Source organism: Ctenopharyngodon idella, chromosome 4 (assembly GCF_019924925.1).
Source record: "Ctenopharyngodon idella isolate HZGC_01 chromosome 4, HZGC01, whole genome shotgun sequence".
NCBI classification, from domain to species: Eukaryota; Metazoa; Chordata; class Actinopteri; order Cypriniformes; family Xenocyprididae; genus Ctenopharyngodon; species Ctenopharyngodon idella.
The window spans coordinates 2,880,555-2,896,722 of NC_067223.1; the positions used below are offsets into that span (position 1 = coordinate 2,880,555).

General features: G+C 36.9%; 1 protein-coding gene across 1 annotated transcript in view; it reads right to left on the bottom strand.

Moving 5' to 3' along the window:
• Positions 1–16,168, bottom strand: part of LOC127511335 (thyrotropin-releasing hormone-degrading ectoenzyme-like) — a 148,148-nt gene that overhangs the window by 22,784 nt on the left and 109,196 nt on the right. Inside the window, exons 10-13 of the mRNA XM_051892107.1 lie at positions 14,752–14,840; positions 12,552–12,685; positions 12,330–12,385; positions 1,855–2,002 (exon numbers count right to left, since the gene is read on the bottom strand). Of these exons, the coding sequence (XP_051748067.1) occupies positions 1,855–2,002; positions 12,330–12,385; positions 12,552–12,685; positions 14,752–14,840 (427 nt within the window). The remainder of the gene's footprint in view (positions 1–1,854; positions 2,003–12,329; positions 12,386–12,551; positions 12,686–14,751; positions 14,841–16,168) is intronic.

Here is a 16,168-nt window from a genome sequence, read left to right on the forward strand (position 1 = left end):
AAAAAAAAAAAAAACAACAAACAAAACAAAAACAAAACAAAACAAAACAAAACAAAAAAAGTAAAGCAAAATAAAATAAGAAATACAACACAAAACAAATGCAAAAGCAAACAAAAGTACAAAACAAAACAAAAGGCCGAAAATTAGTCAGTATGGTTGCCATGTTGGAGGATTTACATTTATATAACTTACATTAATGTGTGTATACTTTGTAAATATGCAAAGCTTACTCCCGAATACATCCAGACCATTTATGAAAACTAAGCAGCAAAAATGGGTCATTCAGAAATGATTAAGATTTTATGAATTAGCTTTCAGCTTTTATACATATATATATATATATATATATATATATATACACACACACAGTATGTAACTGTCTGGCCAAATAATTATACAAGATTTGACTAACAGAAGCTGTGAGTCCTTGTTAAAAGAGAATGAGACATAACGTTGCTTAAAACTTAATATTTTAAGTTTTATGTTGTTTTGTATTATATACAGTATAAGACAGAGAGGGAGTGAGTTTGTGTGTGTGTGTGTTTTTTAACTTGCCATACGGTTGAGAGAAATGTCGCAGCAGGTAATGTCATGGCTAATTTAGCATGACTGCTCTCCTTCATGCCCTCTTACTGAGGCGAGTGAATGATCACAATTAGACCCTGCTATGCGTGATTCAATTCTTAACACGCACTTACACGGATAAAAGCACATAAACACTGGTACAGCAGTAGAGGACATTGTTTTCCATATTGCGGTGGACCATGCAGCTGATCAGGTGTGTTTGTCGAGCTTTTACTACAAAAGCTGAGTGATGTGTTATTGTTTTGCCAATAGAGTAACCTCAGTTTGACAATTAGTTATGCAGCACACACACACACACACACACACACACACACACACACACACACAAGTTTGGATTGACGGTTCAGACACCTGGTCACATGATTTGAAAGCACCTGACTAATTTGCTCCAGCTGTTTCCTGTCTTGCATTACATGCTAAACATCTGCTCTGTCTCACAGTAAACACAATAAAGGAGAGTTACAGAGAGAAGATGCTATTAAATTCATCACACACTCACTGCTGACACTAAAGGGTCGTCCATTACAGAGGAGGGGCAGAAATGACTCATGCGCACTGAGGGATTGTGGGTAGGCGTGTGAGTGCTATTCTGAATAACTAAGTGATAAATGAATATTAAAGCAGGTGGACAGGTAAAACAGAAGCAGGAGAAACAGAGAGACTGTCTGACACTGTCATGTTAGGCTGTGTTCAGAATGAAATACTACCATACTGCACACTGAACAGTAAACACTGCATACTGCATACTATTTACAAAAACAGAAAAATGTTATAGTGTTATAGTTATAGTGCTTATTTTGTAACAATTAATATTTCTCAGTCTGATCAAACAATGTATCTATTAAAATCAGATAAAAATGACAGCAGATATTTTCTGCATACAGTGTGCACAGTGTGCCCTCATTATATACTTGTAGTAGCTATATGGAAAATCCACACATGTAGAAAAATTGCATACTCATCACAACATGCATACTGTTTACTGCAGAAATTGCATGAGTAGTATGGTAGTATGCTATTCTGAACATAGCCAATAAATCACAACCAATGCTGGAGATCTCACTGTTTTTCATATGTATGAGTTTCTAAAACAGACAATGTGTCTGGGAACATTGTGAACTGTTGTTTTGGATGATGATCAGAGGAAGTCTTAAGTTCGATCTGTCGAGTCATCTGAGACGTGCTGCTAGATATCATCTGTGTCTTTCTTATTGCACTAGTCAAGGTTAAAATATAACAGACAACAAACTGATGTGAGATCAGACTTACGCTGAACAGGCTGTGGTCTTCAGTGCGGTCCAGGAGTTTGTCCAGCTGGTAAAGAGCTCGACTAGCAGCGTGCCAGGGCAGAAACTCAGTCTCCTGAGTCAAATATGAGATCATCTGCAGGGGGACGTTTTGGGGCAAATACCCCGCTCTAGAGAGAAGAAAGAGAGGAAGACGATAAGACACTAGCAGCACATTTTAAGCATGGTAGACACATCGTTAACATTTGATTACAAACAGTTCATTTTGTTCATCATTATACGTTTAGAATAACTGCCAGGCATTGTGCTCTGCGTGGGGAGTCATAATGTGCTGTAAGAAACAAAAAAACAGCTTCTCCTGTACGGCTACAGTCGTGTTCAATTTGCATAAATCCATAAAACATAAGATCTATTCTAAAAACTTCAAATGTCTTCTCCTTTTTCCCGTTGGTCTTTTCAGAAACGCCTACAACGCTCCCATGAGAGCAGAAAAACAGAGAGGTGGCCAATATCCTTAGACCAAAAACACAAGAAAGATGACTTTCCACGAGTCTTTGAATCTAAAAAACATTTGCTAGCAAGCATAGTGTCACTATTACATTAACCGCCTAGAACACCCAAGGAACCACATATCAATGTTTTCGAACAGCCCAGTATTGTCGCTAGCATCTTTTTCAGGTTCATAGTATATAATTTTTGTGTGCTATGTAGTTTTATGTTTATTAGTGTTTAGCTTAGCGACAGCAAAACAGCTAATGCCAAACTCAATTGGAATCAATTGTCAGTCATGTTTGAGTGCACTTCACATGAGCAGTGCTAAATTGCATGCCACATGGAAAGAGCATTCAAAATCAGTTGTGTTTGAGGGTCTATTTTCAACCCAGGGTCATTGGAAAAACGTGCCTGTGCAAAATGACATTACAATGCTTCTTGTACATTTCGCAACACTTTCAAGGAGAACTGTCCAGTGAGTGGCGCTAAAAAAAAGCATGTTCAGTTTTATCCAAAACATATGAAAGTCAATCTGACAGTGTTTTATTGCGCATCTCAGCAATTTGGAAATTAAATGTCCAAGGAGTGGCGCTTAAAGGGGACCTATTATGCAAAATTCACTTTTATAAGGTGTTTGAACACAGATGTGTGTCCCCAGTGTGTGTAAACAACCAGCCTATAATTCAAGTAAGAAATGTATTCTTATTAAAGTTATTTAATCAAGAGCAGTGAGTGATTTTCTGTTTTACTTTTGTTGTTTGATTGATATTAACAGCATATAGCAGTAGGTAGCCTACTGTATATTACGCTGCTGTCACTTTAATACACATCTAATATACACCTGCGATTTCTTTCCCTGATGTTTACGTTTACATACATAACTTTCTGTGTTTATGTGAACTTTGTGTGTTTTTGACATAACCTTGTGTGTATTTGACAGTTTAAGTGCAATAAGACACGAAAGATATCTTAGTTTATAAAACGGTTAGTTTCTGATTCTGATTGGTCAATACCTGTGTTTTATTTACGATAAACCACAGTTATGGCTGCTTCACCCAACAGGTCTGTATATCACTACACAACACCCTTAGCAACCACTCTTGGCAATGTAAACCATTTGTTCTCAATTGATATTGTTCATTGAAGCTAACTTTATTATGTAGAAGAGTATTGTGAGAAAGAAATCGAGTGAGCGAGTTTATTACCTGAATTCAGATCTAGCATTTTCCTTCAGGTCAGTCCTATGTTCATAATAAAAAATATGTTTAAATGTCCGCTGCAATATCTTGTCCTTTTAAGAGTTAAGGGGTTTTCCCGTGACTGACAGCAATAGTCAAAGCATTTGTCAGTTGCGTCTTGTTCCGTGTTCACTACAATTCAGTCTTTTCAATATAAAAGTCTTCGCTACTGACTGACACACTCATAAAGACAGTCTTTGCCGCCATCTAATGGCGTAATAATGTAACTTCTGCCTCTATATTTTTTGGCTTTAATATTTGTATTGTGTGGTAACCGTTTTATAAAAGCAATAAGGTACTCGAGGCTAGTGCTGTATCGTGCTGTATCGCTGCTTCGCGACGTGCCTAACAACGCCCTTCAGCCGTGACTTATTCACGATACAGCACAGCCTCTCATACCTTATTGCTTACTTAATACTCAGGCGACACACCGTCTGACAGGCAGCTTTCTGTGCGTGTGCTTCGGATATGTGCACACAGAAAACCATATATCAGAAGTTTAAACTGCTATGGCTTCAAAACGCATGCAGATCATTAACTTTCATGATGATGAAGAACTGCAATGTCACGTGAGCGTGGTCTCAATAGAGATGATAATCAAAACCAAACAGATGTTTTGTTAGTTTTTGGCAGAGTATCTGAGGCATGAGCGGTACAGGCTCCGCCCTCTTCTGGAACGCGGGGTGGGGAGCAGCAGTTCATTTGCATTTAAAGACACATGCATGAAAATGGCATGTTTTTCCTTACACTCAAAAAAGGGCATTTACAACATGGTATAATAAATAATCTGTGGGGTATTTTGAGCTGAATATTCACAGACATATTCTGGGGACACCTGAGACTTATATTACATCTTGTAAAAAGGGGCATAATAGGTTCCCTTTAAAGGTTAATGCCCTTTCGTGTTTGAAACTAACATACCTCCTTCAGTTTCTCATAATTTCATGCACATAAGCACTCTGAATCGGAGGTCAGGTGAAAAAGGAAGTGATCAGACTTGAAAACGGACTCATTAAATTCTAGAGGACAGATTCACCCAACACACATTTAATTGGGACATTAATCACAGTTACTCACAGACACCCACTGTTACCCTAGGAGGTTTTTAACATTTCCAGAAAAACTGATTTGCATTAACATTAGCAGGAGACAATTGAGGATGTGAAGAATTAAAAACTATTTCAACTTCTCCATGAGAAAAAAAAGCAGCAAATGTGTCTATAGTGTCAAGCAAAGGTGAATTTATTTGTATATAATTAAGATCAGGAACTATGTTCTTATTCCTTTGAACAGCCTGTTAATACATTAGAGAAGGACGGAGATTTTGCAAACTGCCTTTAATATTTGAAGTTTAGGGATCAATGGTCTACAATATGAAGTCAAACGTATATATTATACATGGTAATGGAAGGCATTGAAACATTTTTGCTCAATTTTATTTAAAAATGACTAAAATATTAAAAAATGAAAGCTCAGAAATGCTTTATTTGACTGACACTACCATTTCTGTCAGTCTTACAGATTTACTGGAGTCAGGAGCAATTAACTCTAGACTGTTGAATTATTTAAAATTAAGGCAAACCTTAAGGTTTGCAGTGGCTTTTACACCTTACCTCATATATTAATTTTCAATAATTCAACAGCCTGGAGTCAATAATGCTCTTTAGCTCAAAATATTTTCAAAATGCTATGTCTAAAGTATGTGTAAATGACTTTCCTACAACATTGATTATGTTATCTTGTTTAGAAACCAGCTCAACAGACCTGGAACTACTTCACAGCTGTGCAGTTATAGAAAATAAATCAAAACCATTGTACCAACTAAACAGAATAAAGCATTAAACTGTGGTCTAATGAGCAATAATTGTATTAAAATAAACAATTAATCAGTCTATAATGATGCCAAGGCACTTGAAACACTCATTGGCTGTCATTCTTTCACTGATTACATGGAAATATTCAATGTATATTCTCAGGATTGATGTGCACACAAGACATGAAGGATGCAGTCAAGAGCTTAATCACATCGTATGTGCATTAATTATGTTGTGTTTCTCATTAAGCTTATGCGCTTAAAGACACTGTAGCACATAAATTACTGCAATGACTTCACCTGTCACGTCACATTAAAGAGGAAGTGAATGATGGCCAGTGGACGGCAAAAATCACATTTCATTTGGTCACACTGACCTCTAGAAAGTGACACCGGTTAAACACCTGTAATTGATGAACATACAGTCTGTAATTGTTGCTCATTATAAATATATAACTATGATAGTTTATGAAATAGTCTTATATTTTAATGTTCATTCAAAGTAGTTAGACTATTAAAGTTAATGTTTCTTTATATGGATTATGTATACATATTTTTTCTATTTTTTCTACATATTCATTCTTTAGAGGGAAAATAAGGAATTTAAAACTATTTCATAATGGCTATCATTTATATTTAGAGACACTTCCATTATTACCACATGCAAAACACCAGCAACTGGAGGCCATTCAGTTTCTCCATTTCATAAAACTTTCCTTTCTTTCTTGTATTTTTGAATTATTCAGATTTCTGATCGAAGGTCGGAGGGAAAATGTTCATTAAATATGAACGCAACATTACCATAAAAGTGTCATGAGGCATTGAAGTTTCCCTGCTGTTAGTGAGCACAGTAATGAATGAGCCGATCACTATCACGCTTCAGGAATGTGCCAATACGCACATACAACCTTAGGGAAACATGTTACGTTGTATGAATGCCATTTATCAATTGATAATAGCACTCAAGAACAGCAAGGTGAAAATAAGAGTGTGTGGCTCTTTAAAATTGCCAGACATCATTCATTTTCAAAGAGAACTGGTGATGTCTGGAAGCATGATTGTCTGCGACCTTTGGAGAATTGAAAAATTCAAACAGATTTTTAATTAACGAGTATATAAAGAGTAACATAACAGACTCCTAAATAAATCATTGACTTCTAAATTGGCCTGTAATTGTTGCTCATTTAGACGAAGCTTGAGCAGAGCATTCCAAGCAGGCCTATTAAGAAGCTCCATCACTGAGACTCATGAAAGCTCACTTTGTACTCAAAAAATATTGTGTCAAAGGAAAAGAATATGGAAAAGTAACCAACATATTCTTCTGGCACTGTTTTTGAATTATTTTTGTGTGAGATGTGTTGTGTTGTATGACGGAATTGTCGACAGGTGTTGTGATGTTTCACGAGCGCCACAAACAAAACAACCTTCTGTCTTTATGGCAACAACCTGCTAATGACGCTAATGTCGGGTTAGGAACAGATCAGCGTTTTTATGGAAGTTCAAAACGCTGTGTGTCAAGATAAGTAGCTGGTGATCACTGTAATGACTGTGCAACTGTTAATTTCTTCAAAATATTTAGTTAGAGGCAAATACCCAAAATAAACAGTTGTTTTAACACCACATGTTGCAAAAAAAGAAAAAAAAAAAGAATTTATTTCTATGTGAATTTTATGTTCACATTATATTTAACAGCAAAATCACAATTAAAAACAAAATTAAAATAGGGTTCATTGCATTCCGACACTATTTTCATGATTCTTAAGCACATTTCCCCCCTAAAATTAGCATGAACTCAAAAAAAAAATGTTGCCATTACTGAAATACAGTAATTAAAATGTTATTCATGTTTTTTTTTTTTTAATCAACATAAAGTAGATTCAGTACAATGTAATTTTACAAATGTACAATAAGCATAAAAATTATAATTACAAATGTACATTATATTATATTATATTATATTATAAAACGGTTAGTTCCTGTCCTTGATTCTGATTGGTCAATACCTGTGTTTTATTCACAATAAAAACGCTTCACCCAACAGTTCTGTGTATCACTACACAACACCCTTAGCAACCACTCTTAGCAACATAAACTGTAAGTTCTCAATTGATATTGTTCATTGAAGCTTACTGTATTATGTAGAAGATGGGCGAGTTTATGACCTGCATTCAGATTTTCCTTCAGGTCAGTCCTATGTTCATAATAAAAAAAAAAAAATCTGTTTAAATGTCCGCTACAATATCTTGTCCTTTTAACAGTTAACAGGGGTTTCCCCGTGACTGACAGCGCTAGTCAAAGCATTTGTCAGTTGCGTCTTGTTCTGTGTTCACAACAATTCAGTCTTTTCAATGTAAAAGTCTTCGCTACTGAGTGACACACTCATAAAGACAGTCTTTGCTGCCATCTAATGGCGTAATAATGTAACTTCTGTTGCTGTTCACGGTCAGGGACTATTTTTTCCGGTGGAAGGCAGGCTTTTAGTGATTTTACTTCATGAAAGTTGCACTGATACATATATTTTTGGCTTTAATAATTGTATTCTGTGGTGACCGTTTTATAAAACAACACCCTTCAGCTGTGACTTATTCACGATACAGCACTGCCTCTCGTACCTTATTGCTTACTTATATTATATTATATTATATCACTGTCAGAGTTATGTTCAGTTTCACTGTGTTTATGTATATGTGTTTTGGTTTCCTGTATACTTTTTCTTGGTTTCTCAATTGATTATTACATTTACCTGTCGTCTAATTAGTTCCAACATGTCCTCCAACAAATACGCCCATATAGGTCGTTTGTCACTTCCCTGAAATACGACCTATATGAGCGTTTACTAAAGTTGCGTCCCTGTTGTCAACAGGACACTTTCATTTTGATGCATGAAATATGACCCATAGGAGCGTTTGCTAAAGTTGCGCCCCTATCAACAACGGGACACTTTCATTTTAATGCACTGTACCCTTTTATCTGCGTCATATTTTGGGTTTCATGTAGCTCAATTGGTAGAGCATTGCAACATACAACAATATGTGATCATGTGATTGTGGGTTTGATCCCAGGGAACGCATGTGCTCATAAAGTGTATATGCACTATAAATCACTAAGGGTAGGTTTAAGGTTGGGGTAGGTGTAGTCGTTAATAAAAAATTGAGTTTTGCTAAATGGAAATTGGACAAATGGTGGGTAAGGGACCATGTAAAAAGTCCACACACTGCATTTAAATGAACACGCATTTTGATTGGTAACGACGGTCATTTCATGACGACAGACGTAACACGACACTGTCATTATTTTTACACCAGCTAGAGGGCGCATGACTTTAAAACGTAAATATAGGTCGTAATAAGGTGCTTGAAAAAACGACCTATAGGGTCGTTTTTTGGAGGAGGACAGTCTCATTAGTTCCCTTGTTATCTCTGTGTATAGGTTGTTGGTGTTTTGTTAACATTACGTGTGGAAAGTGTTTATGTTTCTCTTGAGATTCTCCTAAGTATTTCTGTTGTTAGATTAAAAGATGATTAAGAATGAATTCTGGTATTCTTCCTACCACTCGTGACTATTATATTACGTTATATATGATTAATTTAATTTATTTTAAACATAGGCTTATATGACCTATATATTTTTTAATGCACATTTAATATGATCTCAAACTATTCTTCACTAACACCAGCTTTCTTCTTCTCAATTGATCCAGTAAATCATAATCACAATAAAGGCTTTGTGAGGCAGTATTGATCTGTGTGAGTGACTCCCATGAGCACCAGGGGCATTTAATTAGGTAACATCACTCGAGGCAGCAGCGCCCATTCAGTTTCCTCAGTCATATGAACACCCTTTATCATCCCAGTAATTTACCAAGAAATGAGACATTTTACACATTGTGATTAACGATGATGCTGTTTTTAATATGCAGGTTGGCATTTTCGCTTCTCGAGAACGTAAGAGCCAATAACTACCTCCACAGATCTGAGCCCTGAGGTTGAATAAGACATCCTGTTAACATCCACTTGTTTTTATTAAGAGTAGCTGTAAACAAAAGAGACAAACAATATGTACAAACCAGACTGAAATCAGGAACAAAAGGATTTGCCTTCAGTCCTGTTAAGTTTCAATTATCAAGCTCCTCTGTAAACAAGGCCGAGCCAAATAAACAGGCTAAATGAACATGACGTACTACAACGCAGGAGGAACAGGTTTCCTTTCTCTGCAATAATGTGATGGCAATAAACACAAGTTTCCCTCCGGGTTTGTCGTCAGTTGACTGAATCGTCATGGTTAGGAAACATCTGTGGTCAGAAACACAATTCTCCACATGCCTGTTAAAGCCCCGTCTAGCTCAACATGAGCCGCACAGCGCCGGCAGATGAGCCTGTCGTTTCAGTATGATGAACAGCGGTGCTAATGCTAGCAGAGCATGTGGCAGCTTCCTCATTTCGTTTGGTGGAAGAATAAAAATGACTGTCCAAAATGAATGAATTTTACAATCTGTACAAAGCAACAACATTCAGTGTTTAAAAAAGTCCACCAGTGAAACCCAAACACTGATTTGGCTTGAGAAATGAATCAGTTGGTTTGTATCATCTAGAGTACCTGCCAGTGATTGAATATTTCCTTCATTAAGCAGAATTAGTGAGTGTTTATATCAAACAGGGAGAACCCTGGGGGGAGCAGTCATTTCTGAAGGGACTATTGGCAGCTTGGCAGCCTGTGGCACAATAAACTCTGTTCTTTCTATCTACCTTCACTGTTCTTTCTCTACCTCCTCTCACATTAATGGACATGTGTGAGTTTCCAGCTAATGATGAAGCTCTGAAGGATTTACACAATGAGACAGCAGTGGAAAGGCGGGGAAACAGAGGTTTTCCCTCACTTTCTTATTATCCTCTATCGCAGTAACGGCTCAGTAGTCTCACCGCAGGTCTCATCTTGATGAGCTAAAGGCTTTTTCTTCAATAACCCCTTCCCGACTAAAGGAGAAAAGAAGATCAAGAGTACAGTACAGAACAAGAGCTGCATCTGTCAGTAATGAAGGTCCAGCTGTAGCTGACTGGATCTGACTGTTCTTTCTATTGTGACGGACGGCTTTATCAAGATCCTTTCAGGCTGACCAGAGGAAAATGGGTGTTAGCTTTGAAATTTAAGTCTTTCCAAAGGCTTGGTGCCAATTTTCTGTCTTTCTCTAAAAGACAAAGAAATCAAGTATTTGCAAATGTCATATTTAATAATAATTTTAATAATAATAACATGCTTCATTTTTGAATGACAGAAAGTCGATGAATCATTATTTTCAGAACATCAATTACCCCAAAAGAGCTTTTTCATAAATGGCTGGCTAATCATTTCTGATTGAGTAGGTTTAACTGCAGGTACAATTACGCAAAACTTAAAGGATTGCTTCACTTTAAAATGAAAATTACTCAAAGATTTACTCACCCTCAAGCCATCTTAGGTGTATATGACTTTCTTCTTTCAGATGAACACAATCTGTGTTATCCCAGCTTTATAATGGCAGTGAACGGGACCAACGAGTATGAAGCTGAAGAAAGTGCATCCATCCATCATAAACGTACTCCACACGGCTCTGGGGGGTTAATAAAGGCTTTCTGAAGCGAAGCGATGTGTTTGTGTAAAAAAAAAAATATACATATTTAACAAATTATAAAGTAAAATATATAGCTTCTGCTAGACCACCTTCCATATTCTACTTACGAAGAAAATGTAAAAGTCTTGAAGTTCAAAATGCTTACGCTATGTCCTACGCCTTCCATATTCAAATTACAAAAAAAGTTACGTAGTATGTTTATGATGGATGGATGCACTTTTTTTGAGCTTCATACTCGTTGGTCCAGTTCACTTCCATTATAAAGCTTGGATGCATCAGGATATTTATTAATATACCTCAGATTGTGTTCATCAGAAAGAAGAAAGTCATATACACCTAGGATGGCTTGGGGGTGAGTAAAGCTTGGGGTAATTTTCATTTTAAAGTGAACTAATCCTTTAATGCATGCCCTAAAGATGAATAACATTTAGAGTTTTTGCATACTATGCATTTCTGCAGCTGGTGAATATGACAAGATTTGATCATGTAAAATGTGATTCTTCTGGCATCATCAGATCAAATAGAATATGTCTGGTAATGCTATTTTAATCAGCCTGGAAAATGTTATGGATGTGAAACCACAGTTTTAAACACTTTCACTTCCATACAACCTGTTAATCATGATGTAACCTTCTGAAATCCCAGGAAGATGAAGATCTTTTTGCACTTTCCCCTGCTACAACTTTCAGCCATTGCAAGCACCTTTCTGTTGATTGATGTGTGAAAGATCTTCCAGTATTATCAAGAGCTCTTTAGGGAAATCAGGTGAATCAGGTTCTTCAGTGTCATTTAGAAATGAAGCCTATTATTATCAAAAACATTTTAAAACATTTTTTAAAATACTAATTTTTATTTTGAAAAGAAAATGATTTAAATGCAGGTCTAGTTTGGTGAAAGGATATAATGACAAACAATAATTATTGTGTTTTCATAGAATAACAAAATAAATTGGTGCTTTTAATTATGAATTTATTTAATTATATTTAGATTTAATTAATTTCACCATAGTGAAGTTCAAAAAGATGTGTTGTTATATTTTAAAAACTTGTTAATGTTTGTTTTTTGTTTTGTTTATGCTGAAACCCAGACTTGGACTCAGTAGGCCTTTATACTCCAAGAGTTTTTCCTTGCCACTGTCACTTTGTACATTCTCACTGTATGTGAACGACCTCCTGAAATAATGTGACAGTTACTGTGACAATAAAAAGCAGAACACAATTAGCCTGAATCATCCAGGAGTCTCTGCAGGGGTTTGAAGGCTGTTAAATGGATCTCTAGTGCAGGTATCAAACTCTCTGAATGACTCTGCATGTTTCCAGAGGGGTCGTGTAACAAACTGAACCCACCTTGCCAGGTTGAAGACGTCATCAATCAGACCGGCCCTGTTGCCCACGGAGATGATCTGCCGCGAGAGAACAGCACAGACATTTACAATGCAGCAGGAAGTGATGAGAAGAATGAGAAAACGGAAGAAACGTGACAAAAGGGGGAAAGAAAAACTTAAAAGAAATGCTTTGGATGAAATGATAAGTGTCAGAACGACTGACAGAGGTGGGAGAAAGAAATACCGTTGGGTTGGTCATCAGCTGTTGAATGAGAAGTCTCCAGTTGTGGAGGTCGTAGTTTACTCTGAAGTAGCCCGTTTGATTGATGTTGCCCAGCAACCACGTCTCACCGCCCACGTGACCCACTCTGTGAGTCTCTATAAATACAGCAGTAAAAAAAGAACATGAAACAAACGTTTAATGACACTTCTGACAGTCACTGTAGCTCAAATCACATGAAACGTGCCACTAAATGATGCCTAGACGCTCACAGACAGATGTGAATATATTCAGATAACAGGAAGTTCATAATAATAAAATAATAAAATAAAATAAACAAAATTTATATAAAACTGAAAATTAAACCAGTCACTATATATGGACTGATATATTCTACCTGACAGTGAACTTGCAAAGCTTTTTATGGATATCAGTGTTTAAATTATCAGCACATTTATCATCTTTGGAATGAAGTCATAAAATCAGTCCTGCATAGAAATATACATTAAGAGACGATGCATTCAGCATTTTGTATGTACAACATCTGTAATCTAATGTGTTTGCCAAGTTCTCATCCTGTAAAATTCCAGCCAGACCTTGTGCTTGTTCATGGGTAACAAATGCACTGGTTAAGTGTTTTCGAGCGCTCATGGACTCAATGGATTTGCAGTGTATCGTGATCCAGGAAGCATCCAACCGTCAGCGGACAGATTATAAGAGTCTTGCGGTGAGTTAATGCATATAAATGGGGTCTTTATGTTACAGTCTGTGTTTCCTTCAAGAGTCATTGTCTCCGGGTCTGTGTCATCTGCATTGTAGCCCTGATGAGAGCTGTTTTTCAGGGAAGGTGAGCAGAAAATGGAGGCTGTTAAATGGTCTCATAATCAGGGGAACTCTGAGCTCTGAGCCACACGGATCGCTCACAGAGCAAATTCAATTCTGGGTCTTGGAATTTGACTCGCTGTGGCTCCTTCCAAAGAAAATCTGCCTCGTTCTCCCAAAGGAGAAGAATGGAATGGAATAGAATTGAATATAATGATGGTGGACGTGTGGCTGCTGCAGCAGTGTGTGAATCACTGAAGAATAGCATTGAGGAGTTTAGTATAAAGGAATTTACATAAATGCAGGTCTTGAGAGCTGAATTAGTCAAATTTAACCCCTAAGTGGGTTAATAATTAAAATTAGAGATGCACCAGTGTATCGGCTAACAATCGGTATCAGCCGATAAAAGCTATTATTATCACTATCGGCCATCGGCTGATTGTTTAAAAACTGCCGATGGTCAGGGCCGATTATATCCTGCCAATCAAAAGGGTGCGGAAAGACGTGTTCAGACTGCAACTCATACATACTGTGTGTGAAGAAAATCACTCTTGTGTTGAGTTTTAACGCATTAACAGTTTAAAAATAGTGACGTTAAAGCAGGCTCTTTTTGACCCTATCAATCACCCGTAGTTCAAGCCAGGGTTGCCAGGTCTGCGTTTTTTTCCCAACGAGTCTTTTCTTCCTCTTCAATACAAGTTATATCTCAAAAAACATGAATGAACATCAAAGGTATGTTGAAATATATTGGTACAACTTACCAGAATGTATCATGTCTCATGTAATCACTTTATTTGTGTTTCAACCGCGGAAAGACATCAATAAAACAGCTTGTGAGCAATATGTCACATCATGTCACTTTTACCTCAGGAATGTATTCCAGTGTTCACAGTTCCTTAGCTATCTACATATAAAAAAAACACTAGAGAGGAGCTTATTTACTGTTAATTATATGTTTGTGCAAATTTGCCATGAAGACAAGTGCTTATGAAAACTACCTTATGTGATACTAAGTTTTATACATTTCAGTTTTTATTTGAGTGTTATTATTATATCTGAAAATAAACAGTAGCTGAATATAATACCTCTGCTGTTAATTGTAACCTCTAATATTGTAGTGTACCAAATGAAAGGGCTCTCTGTAGAGTTTGCAACATTATTTGGGAGAGATTTTTTTTTTCCTGAAGAAAAACCAAACTATCGGTATCGGCCGATATCATTCTGAATAATCGGCTATCGGTATCGGCAGAGAAATTTTGTATCGGTGCATCTCTAATTAAAATTCAGTTTGACATTTTTTGGTAAGTGAAAAGTGAACTGTCCTGACATCATAATGAAGGAAAATCCTCATTAGAATAATAAAATTCTTTAGAGTCAAATCGTGACTGTGTATAACTGGTACCTGTTTTATTGGAGACCCAGATGATGGTGTCTGTTGATATGTGACTGGAGTTTCCCACTGCGAGCGTCAGCGGTATTTGCCACTGGAAGCTGAAATGAGACAAAGAGAGAAACAGATGAAACACTTCTGTTTGATCTCAGGGGTTTAAAAGTCACTGCCGCACATACATACTGTATGATGTGCATAACTTGATACATATGGATGGCCACGACTTAATGGGATTGTGGGATACACTCGAGTGATATCCTCTATGTCTCAACACCAGCAGGCAGGGTGACAAAATCAGGAATATCAGATGATTGTGAAGCTCAAAGAGCGCCCAGCAGTGTCAAAGCTCAAAGAAATCAGCTTTCATTCTTTCCCAGAGTGCTTTGCTCTCTCTCTATTTCTCTCTTGTCACACACATACAGCTGTGTATCACTCGTCACCCGATCGCTGTCATGTTCAGTGTCGCCACCTCATTTTGATGTCGATTCATCTGTGAGTTTGTGCTTTCATGTGCTTTTGTGTGCATATGAAGATCTCTAGGTATGAAAGCGCATCCAGTCAAACCCTGTCTGACAGCTGTCACACTGGATGGCCGCCCCTCTTTCAGCCTGTCAAAATGGCTGGCACACAGGTGACGAGGTCTGCTGTCTGCCAGTGTAAATTACCCCAGACAACAAGAGCTCAGCAGAGCTGACCAAAAGCAATAAATACTGTAACATTATGAAATCTAATGTAAGAACGAATCATATGAACACGCTCCAAACAAAGTATTTGAACTTTATTTAACCGTTTTCACCTCCCTCAGCAAAGCCATCCTATTGGCTGAGAGAACTTTTCATAGGTGCTCTGGGAAATTTAGCTGATCCTTGACGCGATCACGGGCAGCAGCAGTCAATTCTGTGCTATAGGTTTAATGTTATATTGCTATTTAATGTGTTTTCAAATGTTATAGATTTATGTGAAAAATTATATACTTGGACATGAAAGTCTTGTTAATGATTTTCAGTTTTGTTCAAAGTAATTAAATGAAGAGCTTGTTAATAACAGAAGAATATGTAAGTATGGTATTTGAAAACACCATCCCTTTCTTTGGTTAGCATGTTTTTAGCATGGTTAGCATCTATCTTGCATGCTGCTAACTTCTTAAGAAAAGCTCTTTTCATTAGCTAGAACAACAGATCACGATAAGCTGTCTTTTATTTTGAGGCAACATGCTAAAAAAACACTCAGAACACCCTGATAACCATATAGCAACACCCTGGCAACCATCACAGCAGCCTAGCATTGTGACAGTGAACTTTACACAGGCACGCACCACATATTCTTCATAAACATTTAGTCATCTATTCAATTCAATTCAATTCAATTCAATTTATTTCCACTTCATCTGTACATATTTACACATACACATATACACACATGCACATAT